Genomic DNA, 27,853 nt, shown 5'->3' with positions numbered 1-27,853 from the left:
TTTACTTCTCTATTTCTCTCACTATATTCTAGGTTCCTTGAGGGCAAGAACCTCCATGAAGTCTTTCCTGGGCACATGCTTTCTCCTCTCTTGTACCCCATCTCCTTGCTCTGGAGTAGGGCATGACTCCATTCTCTGTGCTCCTGTTTCCAGGTAGGTCATGGAGTGGAGTGCAAAGCACAAAGGCTTGGAGGTCAAAATGATGCAGATTTCACCCTCCGCTCTGCTGCTGTTCAGTTGTATGTCCTTGGGCGTGGCACATAATTTTTCTGAACCCACTTTGCTAGGGCATAAAAGAGGGAAGCTATGGATCCCTGCCAGGAGCAGAAAAGACAGTGGCTACAGTCCTCACATGAGCAGTGTGTCAGCGAAAGGCACCAAAACAGCATAGGCATCCTCTGGCTTTAACAAAAGGGCAGGCTACCTTGGAAGTAGTAATCTTAAATAGTCACTTCATAGCTGTGACAAATGAGCCCTGTTGCATGAAACCTAAGGGTTCCAGGCTGATGGGGAATTGCTGGAAGAAGCCCCATGAAAAGGGCTACTCAGAGCCCCTCTTTTAACGAGGATTATCAAGTCAAGATGCCCTTCAACTCAGTGTTTAGAATTAGTTATCTACCCCTATGATGCAGTTTAAATTATCTAGATGGATATGGACTTATATTATAGCATTCCTTTAAAGAGTGAAAATCTGAGAAGAATCTAAATGTCCAGCAATAGTGATGTGGGTAAATAAATGCTCACTCATCACATTCAGGCACATACACGCTACATGGCAACATGGCAAAATGACTAAGGTAAAATGCTCCATGAAAAAATTAGGACAAAAAAACTGTAGCCACACTATAATTATAACTATGAGAATAAGGCATAGATGTTAAGACTTCAGAAAGCCAAAATGATCATGAGGATCATATTCGGGACATTTGATCTCTCACCATTTATCAGCGGTCTACAAGGCATGCATATTATTTTTACGGCAAAATTTCACTTTGGAAAAGATTAAGAAAGGAGGGGCTAAGAAACTGAGGCAATGTCTCAAAGTCAGCCTATCCAGAGGGAAACGTGTCAGCCATTGAAATAGTAGTAAAAATAGCCAGTGCCCAGCAGGCTTTTGAAAGCTTCTACAGATCACGTTCCCAAAAGAATACATGCAATTTGCCTGCATTCTGTTGAATTGGCTTTTGGAGAAAGACAACATAAGGGACATTTGGTGACACTTCAGTTATCTAAAATGGCATGGACATATGGCATCTCGTGGGGTGGGAAAGCTCATTCTGTGATCATTCCAAATCTTTAGATGCCCATTCCAGATAAATGCTATAAACCTGTGAAGAGAAGGGAGCAAAATCTTTAACTGGTGACTACAGCTAAGATGAGCCTTAATGGTCATGAGAGAAAGAGTGACCTGCAGAGGCAGCACCCGCCAAGGCAGTGTGGATGGAGAAGAATGAAAGAAAACAAGAGAAGGTCAAGGGGGAGCCTGGAACAAGCAGAGTGGGTGTTCTCAGCCCTGCTGCATGGCAGCAGAATGGGACCCAAAGAAGTTTTAAACATGCACTTCCTGGCCCCACCTAGCGAGGCTGGTTTGATAGCTCGTAAGTCTACTATGCAGCCTGATTTAAGAATCAGTGAAATAGAATGTCAATCAGAAATCTGAACAGGATAGAGCCCACGTAGTGTAGTCAAAGGCAAGATTTTCAAGTGGCAGAAGATAAAATTTCAGCAAGAAAAAAAGTGACTGGTGGCTGCTGGTGTTGCGATTGATGTTGTTCAATGTGTTAGAATAGGGAAATGATTTTAAAATTTGTTTGGTCGCCTTACCTTAGGTGGATTCCTCTCTCTCTGCCTTTTTCTCTCTCTTTCCCCCCACAACACACACATTAAAAGGTTGAACTTGAGCCAAATAACAGAATTCCTAGTGATATTTTATAATTTAAAAAAAAGTATGGCCAGGCACAATGGCTCATGCCCTTCATTCCAGCATTTTGGGAGGCCAATGCAGGTGGATTGCTTGAGCCCAGGAGTTTGAGGCCAGCCTGGGCAACATGATGAAACCCTGTCTCTACAAAAAATATTTTTTAAAAATTAGCCAGGTGTAGTCACTTGCACCTGCGGTCCCAGCTAACTGGGAGGCTGAGGTGAGAGGATCACCTGAGCCTGGGAGGTCGAGGCTGCAGTGAGCTGTGATTGCACCACTGCACTCCAGCCTGGGTGACAGAGCGACACTCTGCCTCAAAAATTTAAAAATTTAAAAACTTAAAATTAAATAAATAAGTACAATTAATGGAGATTAGGCACTACACTAAATGCCTTTTTTAACCTTTTATTTAAATGATTATGGACACAGAAGAAGCTGCAAAAATGGTACAGAGAGGTCCCAGGTACCCATTATCCAGCTCACCCAATGATAATATTTTACAAGACTCTAGTACATTATCCAAACCAGGAAATTGATGTGGACATAACAGAATTACCTAAACTACAACCTTACTCAGGTTTCAGGAGTTTTTATGCCTAGTATTTTTACATACATTTTCTCATTCCATCCTCTCATCATTATCGTTTCCATTTTGCAGAAAAGAAAACTAAGTCCAAGAAAAGCTGAGTAACTTCCCCAAGGTGGTAAGTTACAGTCACGATGGAATCTCACCTTTGTCTGACTCCAAGCTCTAGTGCTAACCTACCTTCCCTACCACCCTATAGCATACAGCAGGCACCACTGTGGTCACAGCAGAGAAAGAGCTCTGGTGAGACCACAGGTGATGCTGGTGACTTTCTCACAGGAGAGGTCTATGGAGGCAAACGTGTGGCAGACATGAGCCCACAGCCAGGTGGGCAGTAAGTCTGAAGAAGGGCTTCCTAGTTCTCCAGCCCAGCCGCTAAAGTTGTATTCTTAGACTGAGCAATCTATGGCAGGAGGCCCAGGCAGGCAGGGAGTAAGCCTAAGATGGCTGGCCAGCCAATGCTGCAGTGAGAGTCCACACCAGGCATGAGGAAATGGCAGGAAATGAGCAGGCTGCTGTGGCACCAGCATTGGATCAGGGTGCAGAGGCAGGCAGGAAGCAGAGATCTCACTGAAAGACAAATCCACAGCAGCATCAAAACCAGAGAACACAGACCTTCTGCCTCATTGCTGGACCAGGGAGGCAGTGTGGTCCAGTGGTTAACTATGGGTTCTGGAGCCAAACTGTCTGGCTTTGAATCCCAGATCTACCAACTGATAGTAGGATCTTGAATATGTTAATGTCTTTTTACCTCAGTTTCTCCATCTGTGAAATGAAAGTAATAAAAACACCTGTCTCACAGGGTTGTTATAAGGATTCAATGGCTTAACACATAGAGCTTGTAGAAAAATGCTTGACACACAATCTCTAGTCAGGTTAGCTATTATTGTCATCATACACAACGTGACTGGATGAGGGATAAGAGGAAAATGCTAGAAAGGAAAGACAGAAACCACCTCAAAGGTCCCAGGTGGCAGAGTGGTTGCTCAGTGCTGACGGCCCAGTGAACGTGGCTGATTAACCCAGAAAAGGTTAATTCCTCCACACAACACAGCCCAGAGCTCACAGTGCACCTTCCAAGCATTGAGCAGGATGCTGACACTGAATCATATGACTTGCTAATTATAAAGCATCAGCTGCTGCCAGACACCATGCTCATGGCATGAATGCCTCCTTGACTCCTCACAGGTAGCCCCTGAGGGAAAAAACATCTAATCCTGTTAAACAGATGAAGAAACTGAGGCTCAGCTTAAATGGTGTGCTCAAGGTCAGACAGCAGGCAAGGGGTGTAACTGGGATTAAACCAGAGCTCAGTGTTCCCACTACACCCATCATTAAGACGAACAGAACGCTCCGTAACAATGGTGTCTGGCGCAGCCATGGGTCATGGGTCAGCAGGAGCAGGGAGCAGCACAACTGGGCAGAAACAGCCACGTGAGAAGAGTGGGATGATTCACCCAAATATCACATGTACCCCAAAAATATGTAAAACTATGTCAATAAAATACAAAAAAAAATACGGGAACCTAAAGAAACATGACAACTAAAGGTAATGTGTGCTTCTGGAGTGGAGCCAGGATCAGAAAAAATATGGCTGTTAAAGACATTATTGGGATATTTGGTGAAATCTGAACACAGACTGTATATTATATAATATTGTAATATCAAGATTAAGTTTCCTGACTATGGTAACTGTACTGTAAGGAAATGACCTTATTCTTAAGAGATACAAGCTAAAGCTGAATGGTCATGATGTCTACAATTTAGGATTAAAAGATTTGGGAGGAAAAATGGATAGATAGATGATAAACCTAAAGCGAATGTAGCAAAAGGCTGAAAGGTGACTTAGATGGAAGATAATACAGCTCATTTTATTAGTCTTGCAATTGTTCTAGAAGTTTAAATATTGTCAAAATATTATTTTGAAAAACAAATACAAAAGCATTTCTTAAATACAAGTACCTGTAAGTTGGCTTAGAGTTACACACTAGAGCCAGATTGAGTGCTACCTGGGGAAATTTAACAACTAAGGAAACTCAACCCTGATTTGAGTAGATGAACTTAAAGATAAAATAATTAGCAGAACATTGCACAAACATGTAATTATACAATTATAACACAGGTCCCCTTCACACACAGTTTTCTTATTGAAAACCGGGGCCATCTTCAAAGAATGAGAATGTTAAACCAATCAAAGTTTAAAATTTTGGATCCCTAGACCATGTTTACTCTTTGACTGACATATTCCTATTTCTGACTTTGCAGAGTTCATGAGTCACGCTCTCAGGCAGTTTATGATATGCCCGCCTCAAGTACTTGAGCCTTGTTGCCCGAGCCAGAGTTATTTCCCCTTCTAAATGAGGACAAGCATGTCTGTAGCTCCTGTACAAATAACAATGCTCCCATAACTGAGCTGACTTCCAGGGTTAGGAGGTAATTGGACCTAGCAAATTCACTTCTGGCTGCACTTAACAGTAATCAATAAATGAGGATCTGCAGCTAGGATACAGTTGTAGGGCTGTTTAGTCAATGACCATTAGCAACTACAGCATTTAGAAGGATGTAATTTAAAAAATGGTCTTTGTTCCAATCCATGTGGGAAAGCATATTTTCACAAGTTTCTTCCCAAAATCGTCCATGTACTTCCTCCAGGCACCACAGAACACCCGGTGTTTAATCCCTGCTCTGTTCTCCAGCTCCATTATTTCATCTCTGTCACAGGCCAAGAAACCTTCATTTTGAGCTACATGTGCAGGAGACCAAGGCATGGAAATATAATCCCTAATTCTGTAACTTAATTTAAAAATATATACAGTCTCCTTTCTGCTTACTCAAAGATTGAGAGCTCCGAAGATTTCTGCCTGTGGAATAAAACTGAAACTCTTTCTCATGGCAAACAGGGCCTACATTACATAGTCCCAGCTTACCTTTGCTTTACCTGGTTCCAAACTTTACCTGCCTCTTGTTCACACACCTCAGTCACAAATCAAACAGTTCCTTCAACATAAAGCATGTGTTCCTCTCTCCTGGCCCTGGTTCAAACTGTTCCTTTTGCTTCCCTTTTATGTCCACCATAATCCAGGGTGATCTGTTTTATGGTTATACCATAGTGCCATTCAACATATTCATCGATCTCTATGAGGTCTGGGAGATGGGGAGAGGGTGGGGGAGGACAAATGGGGCCTGCAGTGGTCTGATTCACCTCATGCAGCTTCAGTGCCCAACACAGGATGTAATTGTAGAGTATGCACTGAGCACATGAATGGGAAGAGAGCATTTGTTATCAGAAAAATGTTAATAAGAAGGAAACTGCTCCTTTTCCTCTAGCAAGGTCAAAAACCCTGCCCTAATGCTGTAAATAGGAACAAATATTTCTACAGAGTAAAACACAGGGTTAAATTATCATAAGGTAATGAATCAATCACACCAATCAAGGGATATACAGATTTGCATTATTACAGGGCACAGTTTTAAAGGGGTCTGCTTTGTTTTTATTTAGGGTACCTTATTTCACTGCAACAAACAAATGCAGTTAAAGTCATTCATCACAGAAAGTTGTAAGGGGTGACATATGGTGTTTTTGAGATATTTCCCAGTGTAGAGTCCCATATCAGTGGGCCAATCTGTCTCTTTACTTCATCCACCATTAAGACTTAGCCCCAAGCCTGGTACTGGGGAGGAGGAGGCTATAAGGGAGGAGAAGTAGAAAGGCAGAGATGCAGCTTTTCTGGCAAGGGAGATGACAGGGAGAAGAGAAACCAGAGCAGAAGAGGCAAGGGTGAGACCTGAGTGTCCTCCTCTTCTCTCTCTGGAGGGATATCTGCCCAAAAACTGGAAGCTCTACACCAAAGTGAACTCAGTGGCCAGTAGAGTTAGGTAAAGGGAGGCTGAGTTTTAGCTTTGCCAGGTTGTCTGTAGGCTCTTTGTGGTTTGGACAGGCCCCAGAGGCTCCCACAAACTCCTGAAGCCAAATCTCAGAAGATACCTGGGATTGTGACTGAGAGTCCTGGAGGTTGCCATGGGGACAAAGTGGCCACAGGCTAAAGGCTGGACCATCTGATCCTGAACCACATAAGAATCAAAACCAGACTATCCTCAGGCCCTAAAGCACTGCCGTAGGAGGAGTGGAAAGGGGCTGGGAGGGAAATAAAGGCGGCAAGGGGAGTCAGATCACACCTGCCAGCAGAGCCACACAAACCAGATACCATCTTGGTGAGCTGCAGGGTGCCAGAGGGGACTTCTGAACCAATGAGCATTTTACCGAAAGAAACTAAATCATCAGAAAAAAAAAGTATCATCCAAACGGTAAGTTCATATTTGACTTTAAATGTAGAGTTTCTCCCTAGTTCCCCTTAAAGTGGGGGCTCCAGAGGAAGACTAGTTCAACTAAAAAGGAAATTAAGAAGCAACATTTTCTCACACATCTTGGGGTATTGACAAAGTTGCAGCCCTGTTACACGGGTATTTCTCACATTAGGGCTGACAATCTATAAAGTGCATTTTCTGGATAGTAACTCTTCATTCCCTACTAATTCACAAGAATAAACTCTCTATCCTCCAATAAGCCAAGTCAAGAAATTTTAGTGAAGAAAGGAATATGGGCCAGGTATGGTGGCTCACGCCTGTGATCCCAGCACTCTGGGAGGTCGAGGTGGATGGATCACTTGAGGCCAGAAGTTCAAGACCAGCCTGGCCAACACGGTGAAACCCCATCTCTACTAAAAATACAAAAATTAGCTGGGCATGAGGCTGAGGCACGAGAATCACTTGAACCCAGGAGGCAGAGGTTACGGTGAGCTGAGATCACACCACAGCACTCCAGCCTGGGTGACAGAGCAATACTCTGTAGAAAGAAAGAAAGAAAAAAAAGAAAAGAAAAGAGAGAGAAAGAGAGGGAGGGAGGGAGGGAGGGAGAGAAGAAGGAATATGATGGGAGAAAGCCCCTGGCTAGCTGACTTCTGCAAACCACTGCCTATATTTTAGGCTTCCAAAGTCTGCAATGCATTTTCAACAGCATTACTCTTGCTGCCCTCTCTCCCAACCAGGAATTTCTCTAATGCCTGAGATGGACTGAATTTATACTTTCAGCTCCTAGAATTACACCACCCTTTTCATAGGAGGTTCGTGAGCTAAACCATAAAAAATGAATTGGGCTGCAAAACCACAACCCATTCATTCAACCAACAAATACACCTGAAGCATCTATGATATACCAGGCAATCCAGGCAGTGGGTCCCTGCCACCCAGAAAAATTTGTATGTAATGCAAAATATGAATAAGAATAATGTGGGATGTGCTACCATGGGCCAGTGGTAGTGTCCAGACAGCACACGGATAGAAGGTTGGGCAGCCCAGTTGTGGAGGTATCCAAGAGAGCACAGAGCATCCTTGACCTTGGGCTACACCTGCGATCTCACTGCCAATCTCCTCTACTCTACTGCTCCTACCCTCATAGCTTATTGGTGCTACCTTCACACATCAAATACTCTATTGAAAATCTCTTCCCTGTAAGTCTACAGGTTGTGTACAATGAAGTTATTGCTTATGCAACTGGAGATGAGAAGTGCATTTACCTCGCACCCCATACTGACCCCCAGGGGTAGTTTGGTCCAAGCTGATCTCAAATCTTCACACTTCCTTCCTTTATTTAGAGAGAACTTCAGGGATTCCCTGCATATTTTGGGTCTTTATGTGGGCTGGAACAGCAGTTCCTGTTGCTAATTAGGAAACATAGAGAAGTTTATCCACACTTCACATTGGCAGGGTGAGTTAGGTGGAAGCTCCAGAAGGAGTGTCCTGCTCCTTCTCCCAACCCAACAGCACTGAAAGCTTCCTGAGGGTTATTCTAGGATGAATAACTCACACTTTGTAAAATGTGCTGCTAAAATTTATTGTGGTTGAGGCATATGCTGAGGGGTTGAGGACACCTCGGATGAGCTACATTCCTGGGGGTGGAAGCCTGGATTTCTCAACGGCGCGAGAAGAATGTGCTCTGGTTGGAAAAAGGATGCATTCTCTAGGGGGAGTCAGCCCTGGAGAAAAGCCCACTGGCTAGGAGCCAGGTGTGTCCATCAGCAGACCTTCTGTATGGAGGTCAACATTTGTGAACCTTTCTTGGACAATGAAAACAATCATATTTTGAGTATAATTATAATTTTCTCCTTATGTTTTAGTTTCTTTAATCTCAGTGCTTCCACAAAATCCCCTGTAAGGCAATAGAAGTACAAGATACTAAAGAAAATTGTGACTTGCCCCATGTTCCCTTCCACTAGAGCCCATAGGGAAGATACAACATCAAATATAAAATTAAATATAGAGAGACTGGCCCAGAATATCCAGGCCAGTAGCATTGGAGCTATGCCCCCTGCACCAAGCTAGAAGTGATGCACCAGCAGAGAACTGCAGTGTGATGGGAGACTGTGGTCCTCCTAGAAGCAGATGTCAAGACAGGATTAGACATACAATAAATGTATTGGAGTAAAATCTGTAAAAACAAATGAGGAAAAAGCTGAGCGAGGCTGAGAAAGCCATCAGACCTGGATGCAGGTCTGACTCCCAGTAAAACAAAGTTGGGTGTCAGTGTCTGAGACTGTACTGCAGCTCTAAAGAAAGTTCAGCAAGGCCGTTAGTGAGTCTGAACACCAAAGTCACCATCAGAGGAATTCCACGTCTCCCAGGAACAGCTGACCTTAGGGTCCCCGCCATGCTCAGTCATTGCCAATGGGTTCCTCTGGGATGCACAGCCTCGGCCATCACAGGGATAAATTTCCCCACACACAAGCTAGGAGGCCACTGGTCAAGTTCACTTTCTGTGATCAGAGATATGAAAGGTATATTCTCATGGCCACCACAGAGATAAGCCCTCCCTTCCCAAACTACCAGTGAGAGGACCAACAAGAATGCAAGAGGAATGGTGTCTACCTCATATATACTTGGTCATTTTTTAACACTGAAAGATCTGTCTCTAAAAACTTACAAAGAGAGACCTAAATATTGCCTTTATGTGAAGCCAAGGTTGCAATAAAAACTTCTCTAGGCTTTAAAAATTCTCAGAATTCATTCTTTCATTTTTCCCCTTGGCAAATGATTTGGATTTGCAAAGACTAAAGGTGAAAAATAACTCCATGAAGGCAACACGAAGTCAGGAGAGTAGGTGTTCCCAGAAGTTTCCAATGGGTGAGCAACACTCAGTGATAGAAAAATATGTGTGACCAGACTTCCTATGAGCTAACTGGGAATTTTAACCCATGACTCATCCCAGGGCGGGGCCGAAGCTCCAGGGGACACTGCCCCACACCATGCCATATCATCAGCCAGATTGCACATTTCCTGAAAGTAATCAAGTCAGAAACTGACATTTTGGCAGCAGCCCCCAGTGGAAAAATGACTGCCAAAAGCCAAAATGAGGATGAGTTCAACGATTTAATTCTGCATGGAAAACACAATCCATTAAATGGGATTTGACAAGGCCTTAATCTCATCCGTAGCTGAGGGTGTTGGCTCAATGCGATTCTGCTCTCTGGAACATATTCTTAGTAAGCTATCTATAGAATCTAGAAAGCCTTTGCCAAAGCCCAAATAAGTCCATCCTAAGTGGGAAGAGAAGCTCACCAAGCCCCCACTGACTCTGTAGGGAGTAAGCACACGATTCTTCCAAGTGCAAAATTATCAAAACCTGGCAACTCAACCTGTGTTGGGAGTCGCATGATTCAAAGCAAAGTAACTGAGATGGGCAATGCACTGAGTGGCTTCAGAATTTCCACCACTTCCCAAGGAGGTCGGGCCTACAGCCAGCATCACTCACAAAGCATCCATAGGGCTCATATTCCCTGCCTGGGGCCCATTGCATAACCCAGTCACAAAAGAAAGAGTTGGGGGTGTAGAGGATCAACCTTCTCCCAAACAGGGTTTTAAAAACTGAATGAGAAAGAATTAGAGGCTGTCACCTTCTTTGGCCCACTTAATCCTAACAGCAGCCCCCAAAGCCCATTATTTTACTGTTTGCATGTGAAAAATGAGGAAAGAGAACAAAACCATTACTCAAATCATGTAGTTTAAAAGTTTGTTTGCAAATTCATACTTGTGGGATTCCAAAGCCCATGTCTCACCACTCTGAAGGTGGTGGTCCTCAGACTATTGCATCAGTTGGAGCTTGTTAGAAATGCAGATTCACAGGCTGCACCCCAGACCTACTGAATCAGGATCTGCATTTAACAGGATTCCCCAAGGAATTCATTTAGACGTAAGGTTTGAGAAGCAGTGCCTTCAATGGCTTCTATCCAAAAGGGGTAGGTGGATTGAAAACATAAGTCTAGACTAGAAAAAGATTTAGTGCAATAGAATAGGGCCAGTCTTATAGGATATATAAAATATGTATCAAAATATAACTCAAACTATATATCCAAAGTGCACACTCAAATTAGTATAACCAATCACACCATATCTTTTTTCACCAACAACAAATCCAGAGACATGAAGTCCAAGGTTATGTGGTGCTAGTAGAATATGCTGAAGGAGCATGGCTGTAGAGCTAGGTGGACTTGGTTGAAATCTCCAGCTCTGCCACCTGCTGGGTGACTTTGGGCAAGCTGCTTGATCTCTCTGAGCCTCAGTTTCCTGACCTGTACAACTGGGACAACAATACTCAACTTGCCAGAGTTTTGAGGGATTAAATGAGCAAATGAATGCACAGTCCTCGGCACATAGCAGATGCTCAATAAATATTGGCTTCTCTTACTTGTGGTACCATCTGAGCCACGTCCCTCCCACTTCTGGGAATGTGTACACCAGAGGCTGGGGAGAGAAATCTCTCTCAGCAGCCAGCTCTTTCCTGCTCTCTTGGGTCCTCTAGTGGCAGGTATTGAGATTCCTGTCACTAATCAGACTGGATGGACTTGTCTGTCTTCCTTAGCCCCAGGTTCAATTTATTCTCTATTCTCTTTTAAGAAAAGCCTGAGCAGAGCAACAGGTTTAAAGGGATAAAATATGAGAAACAAGGAAAGAGGCACCCAAGGTGAGTTCCCAGGAGTGTCTATTTTCCAGGCACTGAAGCCTTTTTCTTTATTTATTGTTCCCACTTTCTTCTTTTCAAAAATCTCAGGTTTTGAAAGCAGACCTTTCATGCCACAAGTTTAGTGAGCTTTCAGGGCCCACAGTGTCTGCATGTGGAGCCACAAAACCCATGTTTGATCCTATTTAACTTTGTATGTGTAGGCTCAAGGGCATGTAAGGATTCCAGTGAGTGCTGAGCACGAATACAAAATTAATACTTACTGAGCTCATTCTGGGTACTGGACACTGTGCTTGGCTCATTCACATGCGTTATCTCCTTTAAATCCTCCCCAAACCCCAGGAAGGAGGTCTCTTTATCACCATTTTGAAGATTTTAAAACAGGCCGGAGCAGGTGAGTAAGTTTGTTATCACACTGCTATAAAGAAATATCTGAAACTGGGTAATTTTAAAGGAAAGAGGTTTAATTGACTCACAGTTCCATATGGCTGGGGAGGCCTCAGGAAACTTACAATCATGGCAGAAGGTGAAGAGGAAGTAAGGACCTTCTTCACATAGCAGCAGGAAAGAGAAGAGTAAGCAGGGGAAATGCCAGAAGCTTATAAAACCATCAGATCTTGTGAGAACTCACTATCACAAGAACAGCATGGGGGAAATGCCAGAAGCTTATAAAACCATCAGATCTTGTGAGAACTCACTATCACAAGAACAGCATGGGGGAAATGCCCCCATAAGCCAATCACCTCCCATCAGATTCCTCCCTTGACACATGGGATTACAATTCAAGATGAGATTTGGGTGGGGACACAGACCCAAACCATATCAATAGGTAAGTGACCTGCTCAAATTAACATAGCAAAATGCTCTCGAGTTCAAAGGGATCCTAAATCTCATCTAGTGCAGTGGTTCTCCAGGTATGATCCTGGACCAGCAGCATCAGTATAACCTGAAGCTTGTTAGAGAACAACAACCTTGGGCCCCACCTAGATCTGGGATGAGCCCAACAATCTGTTTTAACAATCTCCCCAGGTGATTGTGATGCACAGTCAAGTTTGAATCATCAGACCACTCTTCAAGTCCAACCTTAGTATGACAGTTAAGAAAATAGAGGTTTTGCCACCAGAAAAAAAAAAAAAAAAAAAGACATTATGTGAAGCGGTGGATATGTTATTTAGCTTGATTTAATCATTTTGCAATGTACGCATACAACAAAACATCATATTATTTTACATTGTAAATGATATACAAATTTTATTGGTAAATTATACCTTTATAAAGCTGGGGAGTTGGGTGGGGGGTAGAAAAAAACAGATGTTTGAAGAGATGAAGCAATTCGCCGGGGGTAATAGAGTTGGAACTGAAACCCAGTACAGCCACTATCAGAAGTCAAATTTTCACACCTGGATAGCTTAAAATATTCCTTTCTTGGAGAGTAAAGACTAAAGCCCTTGGTACAACTGAGCACTAAACTGTGTTGCCTTCCAGCAATATTGGCTGGGATCTGAACCTGGGCAGCCATAAGGAGACCTACCCTCAAGCCCTGGAAGCATCCTCCCAAGACTCTGCTAAACTGTCTGCTCCAATACACAGAGTATTTGCCTCATCAGCACTGCCCAGCCGGGAAGCGGATAAGAGGCAAGACTGTCAGGGACCATATCCAGAGTTGAGATGGCATTTGCACAAACCTCAACTATCCTATCGACACACAACCCCTGGGGAAGAAAGGTGGTGCCTTCATTTTCCAAAATCTTTATTTCTAAGTCAGTGTGTCAAATTCTCACTTTCAGCCATACCCTCTGGCATTATTAGTAACTGACATTAATCCAGTGACAATCCAAAGTGCTTGCAGGCCATACTTAGGGATGGCAGCCTGATTGGAAGACAAGGCCCAGGGACATGTCTTGAAGCTGCATTTGAATCACAAGTGTGCTTTTTATGTGAGTTTATAGATGATATACTTATTTGGGGTGGGGTGATAAAGTAAGACTTAAAGTCTGCCCAAGCTACTCCTTGCTGCTGCATTGGAGACCAGCAATCTACCAGCAATTTTTTATAGGCTTTCTCTCTCCAAGCCAGTTTCTTCATCTCTAAAATGGATAGAATCCTTGAGTTTTTGGGTTAAGCCTGGCAAATAAGAATAGCTATTGTTGATGTAACAGGGAGCCTGGTGGAGACTAAAACATAAAAATATTTGAAATTTTTTTTGAAAAACACCCATCATTGATAAATTTATAAACACTTCATACTTTGGAAACAGAAAGTAGAATTTAGCTTTAGAGCAGACTGTCCCTTTGCTCTGAAAAGAACTACTTAAATGAAAATACTAAATGCAAATATTAAACAAGTGCACACATTTTATCCTGGTAGTAGCTTGTATATATTTGCCTCCACCTTGCAGAGAGCTAGAAAAGATTTCCAGGAAAAGTGGAATTAAGTATCTAACCCCTTCCTTTTGAGAATCAACATTATTAGAATATGTCTGAGAAAAATTGTGGTTGTGCTGAGGTCAAGTATCAGGAAAACACAACAGAAGCCACAGAGAGGAGACATCACAAGGAAGAGGTAATCTACGTTGGTGACAAAAATGCTTAATTTCACTGAGGTCAGAAAGTCCATGCTCAATATGAGACCTCATTTCCCTAGCAAGGGACAAAAGGCATAGCAGGACAAGCGATGATTCTTGAACCACTGTCAATAAGGCTGGGGGTCCTTGGGAATAGTAAGGGACAAGAACCCCAAGAAAAGACTGGACCTCCTGATAATTTGGCACATTGGGCTTATTGACATTGTCATTTGTATCTTGTTTGGTAAGAGCTGATGACCATATTTCATGGCCCTAAACTCCAAATGCCCTCCAAGTATGACCAAAAAAAAAAGAGAATGAAGTAATCAAAGCTATCACTAACCCTTACTGTGGTACCACTCAATGGTAATGACCCTACAGAGGAGCTGTAGGGTAACCTTGATTCTGCTCTGATTTATCCATTGATAAATAAACTCTTCCCATATCTGAGTACTTTACTTGTAGTAATTTATGCACAACAAATCTCACAGCTGATCATGCCACCACAGTTAAGGACAATTGCAGAAGAGAATATTTACCATTTAGCACTGTCATCAAAATCAACCATCTTCTTTGGAAGAAAGGATAGTTACAGAATAGTACACAGTTGTACTAAGGGTACCAATAAATAAATAAATAAATAAATAAATAAGTAAATGCTAATGGATTTCTTGTCTCAATTGCCAAAGGGTTGGCATATACCTGCATGCAACTGCTGTCTTCTTCCTACAGCACCAAGTGTTACAAGGAAACAGAAATAAGTCCTGATATTCAATTTACAACTTAGTCTCTTTCAGAAACCAAGACACTGCTACATGTTACAACTAACAGACCAAATGACACTCATAGGCATCAATATTAAAGCTCATGAGCTCTCTGTTAAAGAGCACCAAGAGAATGCAAACAAAACGGATGATGGTAATGGAGTTTGGTGAGCAAGTAAGATGTTCTTTTCATGAGAGTAACTCTTTGCCTGTTCATTGAAGAAGATGATGACCCTGGTTTGGGGTGGAAGGAGTAGTTATAAGAAACCTTAGGAGAAGGGATTGACTCCATAAGAAGTGCTCCAAGGTGAGAACACATAGACAGAGAAAGCCATTCATGGTCCCCTCTTTCACCACAGTCACTTGCTGAGAATTGCAGGTTCATAAGATGTATTCTCTCTAGGTGAGTGGATTTTATTTTATTCAAAACCTTCTGATGCAATAACCAAGCCCTTAGTAGGAGTAAAAACAGCACTTGCCTGAAATTCTTGTCTCACCAATGCACTCATCACATTGTATAAAGAAATCCAAACCCCTATTTATCACTCCTTTCAGAACTCATCTGTAATTCAATCAACACTAAGAACCTTCACACAATGAAATGGCTCTCACTGAGCAATTATGCATATCACCTGGATACAAAAGAGAGTACATTTCTCAGATATATTTCATGGAACTCCAATAGCTGTCTGAATTGTTTATGGGGAGAGTAAAACAAGGTTTATATGTTCTGCTAACCATGTGGAGAGTACAAAAGTCTATAGTGGAAAGAAAAGTGAAAGAAGTAAAATTGACATAACAGGAAGAAAGGAGGGGCAGAAGGCAATCTGGAAAAATGATTGAGTCTTAATTTCTGATACCAGTAGTACTGTAAATATACTGTTTCAAATGTGAGTCTGAAAGACCCATTTGGGGAAAAAAAAATCACCTTTTTACACCACATTCATACCCAGATTGATCTTTATTTAATACGGGTGAGAAGGTAAGGGATGGAGTTACAATGAAAATGGAGTACAATACCAAAAGAAAATAAGAGACCTTGCAGGAAGATGAAAGGCTAAACGATGAACTAGAATGGAGTAAACAGCCACCTGGGAAACAACATGAGAAAATTCTCGCTTCATTTCCGTCAGCAGCAGCTCTTACATCTTTTACAACTGGAAACCTTCCCCCAGCAAGAGACTCTAAATACACAGGGCTGAATTAATTCCCAACACGTGCTTTTTCTCTATGCCCTTATCTGGATGCGTCATCCTCCTTTGAAGCAAAAGACTCATTAATCCAATTCAAATTGCCAACATCAGTAAATCCTTTGCCTCAGCATTTAAATGCCAATACCAATTAAATACCAACAGCAACTTAACTACTGATAAGATCTTCACTACATTCAGGAAATCCAGCCAGAAGTCCAGCTAGCATTGATTCCAACCCTCCTTCATCAATTCTAATTTACTCAGTGCAAAGAAATGAAGTAATTTGCTGGCCACACTGACTATGCTTCTAACTGGATTGAAACAACTCCACAAGCAAATAACAAGGAACACATTGAGTTGCAATCCACCAAACCTGAAGGATGTCTTCACCAAGACTTCTGGGCCATCCAGCTGTGGCAATTCATCAGCTAGGATTTCCTCTGGGGGTCGAGGGTCATGGACAATTGTTGGCGGTGGCTTCTCCTTGACATTCCCTGTGAGCCCGTCGATGAGGGAGTTCCACAGACAGTTCTGTGACTTAGACCCTGAGGCATGGGGAAAAGAGAGATGCAGATAAATCACCCACCAGTTGACTCCATGTCCTGCCTTCCCCAACTCAGGATCTTCCAAAGCAGAGCAGGGAAATCTATATATTTCTCACCATCTCCGCCAACATTAGAGAGTTATAACCAGGAATTTTTACATTTATATGCAGAAAATAGGCTACCAGTCTGAGTATTTTGACACAAAGCTAAGTTATTGGATATATTTGTCTCATTGCAGTGGTGATCAGCCCAAACTCCTGACACAGCCACAGGTATCTATTTAGATGTTTAGTCAGCAGTTGGAAATATATAAAGCACTACCATTTTAGGGAACTGTGAGGATGTTCAAACACAAGTCTCCCCTATAAACTCAGCTTGCTGAAGCCCAAGACTCCATTCTATGGAGACATCCACCCCAAAGAGGACACCACCCTTAAGAACTAGAACTCACTATCAACAGGTTGATTCTTCTACAATATCAAGACCCAGGAAAATTACATGTGGTTTATGCATGTAAAACTTCAAACATGTGAGATAAATGTTAAAGGTGGGCATCAAGTGGAAGCGGTATCTACAAAAGGAGCGCCTGATCTTCAAGGTGATCAAGATCAAACTCAACAGTGAGAAGTTGTGCTGATGGTGTGTGCCCTTGATACGATGTCATGAAAATGTCACTTTTGCTTTGTGTATTAGGCATGTTTCTAGCTTCCATAAACTTCATGCTGTAACATCTGCCCTACATGCATGTGCCCAACACAGCTAGTTCTGGACAACCCAATAGTATGCCTGAGTCACCTGACCTTGGCCTCCTGTCTCCCTTGTCACCCCACTCTCCCCCAACCCCCAACTCCTCAGGGGAAGTCCTCCTTCCAGGGGTGTGCTTTTAAAACACAAACCAGCCAATCCAGAGTCCACACCCCAACTACCTCCCTTATAGGACTTTCTCACCCCTGGCCACTCTCCACTGTGCCTAATCATCCCAGGGCCTGGTACCAGGCAACTAGGTATTAGGCAGCCCCTAGGCTGCAGCCCCCTGAAGTCATTCAAACTAGCCAGTCCCAACCCTGCTTACCCTGCCTTGCCTGTTCCTTCTTGCAGAAACCACAACAAAGTTTCCTGCCCACAATGTCCCACCCCACCTCCTGACTGACACCAGTGCTTCCCCAGATGGCCCTGTAACATGACATGGAAGCCCTCTCCTGGGAACTGTAGGTAGCAAATTCTCTTTACAATGGCATTTGTCTCCTTATCTCTTGACCTTACCAAACCTAAACAGTAATAAAACTTATTAAATAGTCAGTCTAAAACACCCAGTCTAGCCATGGAGAAAACATTAAATAAACCACTTGAAGAACCTGTGACAGAACACCTGACCAGTGAGCTTCAAAACAGTCAAAGGTAGCAAATACTGTTGAGCCTCCATATCCATGGGTTCCACGGATTCAAACAACTAAAGAAGGAAAATATTCAGAAAAAAAAAATCTGTAGTGAACATGCACAGACTTCTTTTGTCATTATTCCCTAAATAATACAATAACTATTTACTTAATATTATCTTACTTATTATTATTAAAATTAAATTAAAATTAATATTTTAATAAAATTTTATTATGTTAACAAAATTAAATTATTAAAATTGTTATTATTGAAATTATTATTTTACTTAATATTATGATATTATTCCCTAAACAATACAATAACTATTTACTTAACATTTACATTGTATTAGGTATTACAAGTTATCTAGAAGTGATTTAAAGTATATGGGAGGATGTGCATAAATTATATGACAATACTACATCATTTTATATCGGGCACTTGAACCTCTGTGCATTTTGTTACCTGAGGTAACCAATCCCCTTGGAAATAGAGGGACTAGTGTATAAGGAAAGTCTGAAAAACTATCACAGCCAAGAGGAGCCTAAAGACATGATGACTAAATGTAATGTGGCATCCTAGATGGGATCGTGGAACAGAAGAAGGACATTCAATTAAAAACTAAAGAAATCTGAATACTGTGTGGATGTTAGCTGCTCAGAACGTACAGATATTTGTTCATTAACTGTTACAAATGTACCATGTTAATGTAAGAAGTTAATAATACAGGAAACTGGGTGTAGGCTGTATGAGATCTCCATATTATCTTTGCAATTTTTCTGTAAATCTAAAACTGTTCTAAAATAAAAATTCATAAAAATAAAAGTAAATAAAAATCATAAATAAATCATATATAATTAATTAAATAACTATTACTTTAAAAGTCTATGAGCAAAAAATTTTTTAAGTAGAGCCTGAAGACATTACTATTACCATTAACCAATTGCCATTGGCTTGTGCTGGTTATGTCTACCCAGATAAAAGAAAAATTTTGTCTTTGCACAAAGACACTGTCGGGTTGAGTGAACAGGCAACCTATAGAATGGGAGAACATTTTTGCAATCTACTCATCTGACAAAGGTCTAATATCCAGAATTTACAAGGAACTTAAACAAATTTACAAGAAGAAAACAAACAAGCCCATCAAAAAATGGGCAAAGGATATGAACAGACACTTCTCCAAAGAAGACATTTACATGGTCACCAAACATATGAAAAAAAAGCTCTACACCACTAATCATTAGAGAAATGCAAATCAAAACCACAATGAGATACCATCTCATGCCAGTCAGAACGGCAATTACTAAAAAGTCAAGAAGCAGTCAGGCACGGTGGCTCACGCCTATAATCCCACCACCTTGGGAGGCCAAGGCAGGTGGATCACCTGAGGTCAGGAGTTCAAGACCAGCCTGACCAACATGGAGAAACCCCATCTCTACTAAAAATACAAAATTAGCCGGGCATGGTGGTGCATGGCTGTAATCCCAGCTACTTGGGAGTCTGAGGCAGGAGAATCGCTTGAACCCAGGACGCAGAGGATGCAGTGAGCCGAGATGGAGCCATTGCACTCCAGCCTGGGCAACAAGAGCAAAACTCCATCTTTAAAAAAAAAAAAAAAAAGAAGTAAAGAAGAAATAGATTCTGGTGAGGCTATGGAGAAATAGGAACACTTTTACACTGTTGGTTGGAGTGTAAATTAGTTCAACCATTGTGGAAGACGGTGCAGCGATTCCTCAAGGATCTACAACCAGAAATATACCATTTGACCCAGCAATCCCATTACTGGGTATATACCCAAAGGAATATAAATCATTCTACTATATAGACACATGCACACATATGTTTATTGCAGCACTATTTACAATCGCAAAGACATGGAGCCAACCCAAATGCCCATCAATGATAGACTGGATAAAGAAAATGTAGCATATATACACCATGGAATACTATGCAGCCATAAAAATGAGAATGAGATCATGTCCTTTGCAGGGACATGGGTGAAGCTGGAAGCTATCATCCTCAGCAAACTAACACAGGAACAGAACACCAAACACTACATCTTCTCATTCATGAGTGGGAGTTGAACAGTGAGAACACATGGACATAGGGAGGAGAATAACACACACCAGAGCCTGTTGAGGGGTTTAGGGGAGGGAACTTAGAGGACGAGTCAATAGGTGCAGCAAACCACCATGGCACACGTATACCTATGTAACAAACCTGCACGTTCTGTACATGTATAGCAGAACTTAAAGTAAAATAAAAATAGAATAAAATAAAATAACAATAAATAAAAATTAAAAATTTTAAAAAAACACTGTCAGATCACTAAGCCATGCACCACAGAGCTGTGTCTATGCAAAATACTGCATTTTTCTAATTCACACAAAAGCTCCTTATGGGGCATGAGAGATGGACATGAAGGAGTGAGAAGCAGTGCTAGCTAACACACACCATGCACATGGGATAGGCAGATAGAGAATGGATTTGCGTGCACATGAGAATTCCTCCCTGAGACCTTGGCCAGCCACCTGCTGCCCACCACAGAAGAAATCACCCTGGCTTGTTGTGCCAGAAGGACAGATCTGCCAGGAAGATTGAAAGAACCTCACACACAAGAGGGAGTGCCTCACATGGATTCCTGAGCCTACAAGCAAGGACACCCGTGGGTCAGCAAACAGCTCTTTCAATGCCCATGCCATAACCGACCTCCCTTGGTGTCCATCCAAACTGCTTGTGTCTATCAAGAGAAAATTAAAGTACATCAGTGGAAGGAAGCAGATTCCTCAAACCCCTGAAAGACAAGACAGCTTTTTTTGTTTTTTAAAGGCCCTGCACATATATCTTAATAAGATCTGGTCCTATTAATGAAGTCTGGTTCTGCATTAATGAACGTCAGTTCTACGTTAATGAAGGTCTGGTTCTGGGAAGAAGAACAAGAACAGTAGCCTGTTTTCTTAAACCTGATCTAAATGAAGGCCTTACAAAAAAGTTCCTGCACATCCCCCTTTATTCCTTCTTTTTTTTCATCCAGTAAACACATATTGAATTCCCCAATGTGCCAGGTTTCATTCGTGGCCCTAGAAATGGAAAGATGAATGAGACTGGTTCCCAAGGGAACCCACAAGCAATCACAATAAACTGGCAACGCACCATAACTGAGGGGCAAACAGAGGGCTATGGGACCCAGAGGAGAGCTCACCCACTCTGCCTCAGGGACCTGGGGAAAACCACACAGAGAACATGACATCGGATATGGTCTAAAGCATGAGACGCTCTTCAGCTGGTGGAAAAGAGGGGAAAACAATCAGTGCAGACAGCATATACAAAGGCTCAGAGGCGTAACAAAGCAGCTCCTGAGGCTGGGACAAAGCCACAGGGGCAGTGTCCAGAGATCAGGTCAGAGGCTGGTTGGGCCATTTGCAAAGTGCCTTGAATAAAATGCTACTCATTTAAGAATTTATCCTCCAAGGAATAAAAAGAAAAAAAAAGAAAAGAAAGATTTTCGAGCAAGGTTGTGGTGACATAGCTGTACCTGTATTTCAGAAAGGAGACTGTTGTGCTGTGGTGTAGTGACTTATGAGGAATGGCAGGCTCATAGGAAGAGCTCCTGAATCCATAGGGTGCCATGCATTTAACTGTGGGTGAAATTACATCTTATCCATAAATATGTAACTAATATTTAAATATATATAGATGTGATTAATAAAACTACAAATTCATCTAAAACTATTAATGAATTCATAAGAGCTTTTCAACCGTTTTCTCAGTCAATGAATCAGAAGGATCATAAGACCCAAGCCACCTCTACATTAAGGGCTCCCAAATGAAAATGTGATACCTCCAAAGTACCAGCCCCCACAAAGACACACATTGATAAGTTTAAAAGAAGGCTGTGGTTGAAGAGATGACTAGGATTCACTCAACACTCACTCTCAACTCCCCTCTCACTTGCCTTCATCTTCTAAAAAGGCTAGAAAATAATATACAGGCATACATAGGAGGTATCATAGGTTCACAGTTCCAGACCACTGCAATAAAGCAAATATCACAATATAATGAGTCACACACATTTTTTTGGTTTCCCCAATGCATATAAAAATTATGTTTACACTGTAGTCTATTAAGTGTGCAATAGCATTTTGTCTAAAAACACAATATACATATCTTAACTCTAAAATGCTTTATTGCTGAAATAAAAATGCTAACAATCATCTGAGCCTTCAAGGAGACGTAATCTTTTTGCTGGTAGAGAATCTTGCCTCAGCGTTGATGGCTGCTGATTGATCAGGGTGGTGTTGCTAAAGGTTAAGGTAGCTGTGACAGTTTCTTAAAATAAAACTCTACCATCCCTGCACTCAAGAAGCTTTGAAGAGGCAGACAAACACAAGGCAGCTGCTAATTGATTTAGACTAGAGCCAGTCTTTGGAAAACTGAATTCGTTTTCCCGAGCCCTCTCCTTAATCCCCTCCATAAACAATTTTCCAATCCATCATAGTGTTTGAAATTGACCAAAAACTTTCATGAGTGTCCTGTCTATCTCACCCATCTGAATTGTCTTCACTTTTCACTATCTTGGAACTACTTTACAATACTGTAAATTGGAGAAAACTGATAGAAACACAAATGAATCTTGTCCATAGAAATGTAAATTGTGTCCCATGGAATGCAATTAATTATGGCCCTGTAGATATTGATGAGTCTTGCCAGTTTCACATCCATTAAGTAAATTTCAGCATACCTGATGGATTTACATATTTTTCAGCTCTTTGGATTTTCTTCCAAACTAGTTGTAACATCTTACTGGTTTATTCATCAAAGTGTTGAATAAGATCTTTGACACATGTTCACTTTGCACTTGTATGAATTTTCAAAAAATTATCCTTTAACAGTACCAAAGTCCTCATGCTGCTCCCCTTTGAGAAGTCTCTTGTAGTTAGCCTAACTACATCTGAATTAACTATAGTACATTTATGTAATGGATTGCTATGCCACTGACTAATATCCCAAAGCGAAAGATCTCTATAAGCTGATAAGGAGTGATTTCCAAGATCCATTATAAGTGAAAAAAAAAACGCATGAGTCTATTTATATTATGCTCCCTCTTGAATAGGAAACAAGGGGAAATACATTTGTTTATTTTTGCAAAAGACAAAGACGACAGGACCAGAAACAATGAAAATTACCCACAAAGGATGAGTTGGGAATAAGTAAGACAGGTTGGAGATGAAAGACTTCACATTTGTATATAGTTTTTACTTTTGAATAATGTAAATGTTTTAATATTCAAATATATAGTTAACAAAAAAATTTAAAAATCCTAAAATTGAATAGAAACAGAAACGAACCTAACTGTATGTGATATTAGTAACATAATTATAATGGAAAATAATAATTAATTTAAATATTTTATGAATACAGTACCCCTACTGTATATCATTAGAGAGATCAATTCTAAATATGCACACACACATACTCACACACACACAGCAGAGAAATCTTGAACCTCCCTGAGTAGGTTTTCTGTTGTTGGTAATCATAAAGGAGCCATTCTAAACTATATCATATATACTGTAGGACAGAGCAAATAAGCAGCCATAATGAGGGTGTTGGGAACCACAGCTCTTATTCCAGGAGACAGAAAATACAAACAGACAATAGGAGAAGGTAAAGAAGCCTGTTGTGTTAGATTTGAACTAGAACTATCAGTGTGAATTCATGATTACATATTCAGCAGGCTCTGAAGAGATGTTTGCTGATTGAATTCATAAATGATAGGCTATTTTTCAAAAAGTAAAAAAACTTTCAGGCAAAAGGTGAGTAATAATAATATTAACAATTTTAAGTAAAAAGCATGTCACAGGAAACACTCTAAGAAAGACGAACAAAGAACACTGCCGTGTGCAGAGAAAAAATGCCTTGCTCAGCCCATTCTGAACTGCGTCCAACATAAGGTCTTGACCAAGTTTCTTTCTGGAAAGTAGATTCTGAGACAAGGGCTTGTGGCAAGTTTTTTCTTTTGGAAGTGATTCCAGGAGGCAGGAGAGGAGAACACGGAGAGTAAATTAGGGAGTAACAAGGGAAAACCAAGACACAGGTGCAATGTCAAGTCGTCATCCCATGGGTGTATTCACCATGTTTCTAGCATCTGTAAACTTGACGCTGTAACATCTGCCCTATGTGCATATGCCAGACATGCCTGGTTCCAGACAACCCAATAATAATATGTCTGAGTCACCTTACCCCTGCACCTCCTTAGGCAGTAGTCCTCCTCCCAGGGGTGGGCCCTTCAAATACAAACCAACCAACCCAGAGTCCGCATCCCCAACCACCACCCTTATAGAGCTTTTGTGTTCCTGGCCATTATCCATCTGCCTTAATTACCCCAAGACCACTGACATTATCCAACTAGCCAATCCTAAATCAGCTTACCCTGCCTCACTCACTGCTTCCTGAACCACATTGAGGCTCTTGCCCACAGCAGCCTGATCCCCCTCTGCCCAGTGACCAGCCCCAGTGCTTCCCTGTATGGCCCCCATGGTAGGATGTGCCCCTTCTCTTGGAATCTGTGAGTGTAACACACTATCTTTTCAATGTCAGTCACCTCCTGATCTGTTGGCCTTACTGTACTTAATAATAAACCCTATCAAGACAGGGTACCTGGGGCTGGGTTCTACAGGGATCACAGAGAAGGTGGGGAGCATGCTCAGAATTACCCCCTGAGAAATTGAAGAGGGAGCATTTATCTGCAGGCTCTCATCCCCCATGGTCAAACGTAACTCCACAGGGAATTAATTTTCTAGCCCTTTGGGGTCTACCCACACATAAGTATGGGGCAATTCCCACATAATCTGGGTGGAAATTAAGAGAAATTAAGCCACAGCTTAAAAATAGGACCAAGAGGAGGTGAAGCCAGGCCAAAGAGGTGCCCAGGATACAGGGTATCCACACAGCTTTTATGTGCTAGAAAATACAGCCAGAATCTAATCTGCTACTCGTTTCTGCCTTAGAAGGATCACCATGGGCCTCTGCCATGGCTCATCTCAACTCAATCTGGTGAGTCTTTTGGAGTAAGTACTCTCCTCTGTGAACTCTGAGAGAGTGGAAAAGAACCCTTCCTCTGACTCTCCACAAACGTGGGCAGAAGACTCTCCAGGGGCACTGGAAAGGTCTGCTCTGACAAAATGAAAAATAAAAATTCCCCTGCTCTGATTTATTTTAAGCTGATGTTGAAAGCATGAAATGTTTCTGACTAAATAGAGCCAAAATTACACAAACAGAGTCACACAGGTCTTTCTCAATAATATCAAAAACCCCATGAGGGAAATCTTAGGTAAACTAAGCCTTCAGGGCACCAAAAATAATGCAGCTCAGGTGCAGGAGGTGAGCATCTCCCTTCAGCCCACTCCATCACATCAGCTTCTCCTCACTCCCCTCCCCACCTCCTCTTTCCTCTCTCCTTTGACTTGTTCCTGACTCTCATTCAATGCCTATTACATTCTCCTTTCCTCTTACCTCCCCTCTGTCCCTGCCATAAATCCTCTCCCTTCTCTTCACAAAGACAAATTTTCATGGACCCATAAACCCTCCAGATTGGTTATAAATCCTCCAGACTGGCAGCATCTGTACCACTGAGCTCATCAAGAGAGCAGGGGCTCAGATTCAGATGTAGCAAACATTTGTTCAGTACTTGCTGGGCTGGGCTTCACCTGTGTTAGCCTACTGAATCATCAGCCCTTCAAAGTAAGTATTATGGAAACTATTGAACACTGGGACACTAAGGCTCCAAGAAATCAAATAACCTAGATTACAGAGTTAGAAAACAGATTACTTTGACCCAAAATTCTCATTCTCCTAATCCAAGGCTCTGTGTGATACATCACACTGTTTATTACTTTATTACAGAGCAAATAAACAGACGCTTAGTGTAGATCACACAGAACATCCTGCATTTCTGAATAGGAAACAGACAATTTTTTACATAGGAAACAGGATTTGCCTTATCGCAACTAGGAAGAGTCCTGACTTAGTCTCTTTTTTTTTTCTTTTTTTTCTTTTTTTTTTTTGGAGTCTCACTCTGTCACCGAGGCTGGAGTGCAGTGCAGTGCTGTGATCTCAGCTCACTGTAACCTCCGCCTCCCAGGTTCAAGCGATTCTCCTGCCTCAGCCTCCTGAGCAGCTGAGACTACAGGCGTCCGCCACCATGCCCAGCTAATTTTTGTATTTTTAGTAGAGACGGCATTTCACCATGCTGGCCAGGCTGGTCTCAAACTCCTGACCTCGTGATATGCCTGCCTTGGCCTACCAAATGCTGGGATTACAGGCCTGACTTACTGTCTTGCATGCAGCAGTTTGCAGCTTCCTTTAACAAAGGAAGTTAGGGCTGCAGAGGAGGATAAATAATGCCAGGTGAATTTAATGGGCTGAGAAAAGACAAGAAAGCAAGAAAATGAGATAAGAAGAATCTAAATCAGAAATAACTACAGATTCATTTTGTGGTGTGCCTAAGAGTGGCAGCTTGATAAACTGCTAGTAAGAGGAGCCCAAGGTGATGTGGTAATCCCATTTAAATCTGACAAGTGACTTATCAACTCAGTTTTGTATAAGAATACTCAAAGATTATGCTAGCAGAAAGCTGAAAATTTAGAGTCCTGAGAAGCACAGGGAAAGAAAGAGACTTAATTCTCTGTAAACGGAAGGAAAAAACATTACTGAAAACCTTCAATGGTTCTCAAAATATCTGTGACATAGGTTTGTAGCCTTCCTCTCCTTTTGAGAAATAAAACCCCTAAAATTCTCAGTGGGTAGGAAATGTGTGGCTGAGACACATAGGAATCAGGAATGAATGGAGTAAAGCCCAGATGAAGAACTTTATGCTCACTAAAACAAAACAATGATGGTACAAAAAATAAAGTACCAATAATGTTTTGAATATCTTAAATCAGTCACCTAGATACTGTTTTGTTATTTTCAATATAGTAGTTATTGGTTTTAGGAACTTTTCAGGAATTCTGTCTCCTGCAATTGCAAAAAGATTTGTAAATTTAACTCCTTATCATACACACCAGGGGTGGGGAAAAGGACGCCTCCATCAAAATGTAAGAATCAAATTTGATCTGTGATGATACATTCTAAATTCCCAAAGACATTAGGGTTTATTTCTGAGTTATCTTGTTAGATTAAGCTGTTTTACTAAATCCCCAGTATAACAGTATTAAGAGGTGTGGCCTTTGGGAGTTGATTGGGTCATGAGGGATTCATGGAAGGAGTCTGGTTCCCTTTTGTCCCTTCTATCATGTGAGGACACAGCGTTCCTCCCCTCAGAGGACACAGCAACAAGGCACCAACCTGGAAGCAGAAATCAGGCCCTCACCAGACACTGAATCTGCCAGCACCCTGATCTTGGATATTCATTCTCCAGAACTGTGAGAAATAAATTTGTTTTTTATAAATTACCCAGTCTCAGGTATTTTATTACAGCAACACAAATGGCATAAGACACTTGGCAGATATAAGTGCAGAATTTTTCAAAAACATATACCTCTGGCATTTGTGTTTAAGTTAAATGCTATGTGGAATTGTAATATAACTGGCTCTCTGGAATCATAAAAGTCTCACACACTTGCTGCTTTCTGAAAGTTACATTGGAGAGAGGATTTAGAAATTATGAAGAATGGACTGTGTCCCATCTTTTGTTATCTGCAAGACACAAAGTGTAGGAAAAAATTCAACAGACTCAGAAAACAATAGTCCGAAGTAACGAGGGGAAACCCCTAAAATTGTCACAGAAACTTTAAGGATTGAAACTGGATGTGAAATGAAGATTTGAAACAATCTTATATAGGTCTTAAAGGGAAAGTCTACATGATATCTGGATCATATATTAAAAACTTA

The 27,853-nt window shown here is 41.5% G+C and overlaps 1 protein-coding gene across 4 annotated transcripts in view; it reads right to left on the bottom strand.

The window, feature by feature from the left end:
* The window catches only part of PDE1C (phosphodiesterase 1C), a 692,034-nt gene that overhangs the window by 423,853 nt on the left and 240,328 nt on the right, over nucleotides 1-27,853 (bottom strand). For all 4 annotated transcript variants that reach the window (XM_055293497.1, XM_055293496.2, XM_063609689.1 and 1 more), the window contains exon 3: nucleotides 16,411-16,582. In XM_055293497.1, the coding sequence (XP_055149472.1) occupies nucleotides 16,411-16,582 (172 nt within the window). The remainder of the gene's footprint in view (nucleotides 1-16,410; nucleotides 16,583-27,853) is intronic.

The sequence above is a fragment of the Symphalangus syndactylus genome, chromosome 9 (genome assembly GCF_028878055.3).
Source record: "Symphalangus syndactylus isolate Jambi chromosome 9, NHGRI_mSymSyn1-v2.1_pri, whole genome shotgun sequence".
Classification (NCBI taxonomy): domain Eukaryota; kingdom Metazoa; phylum Chordata; class Mammalia; order Primates; family Hylobatidae; genus Symphalangus; species Symphalangus syndactylus.
The sequence above is the reverse complement of the archived record's forward strand: the minus strand, read 5'-3'. Positions and strand labels throughout refer to the sequence as shown.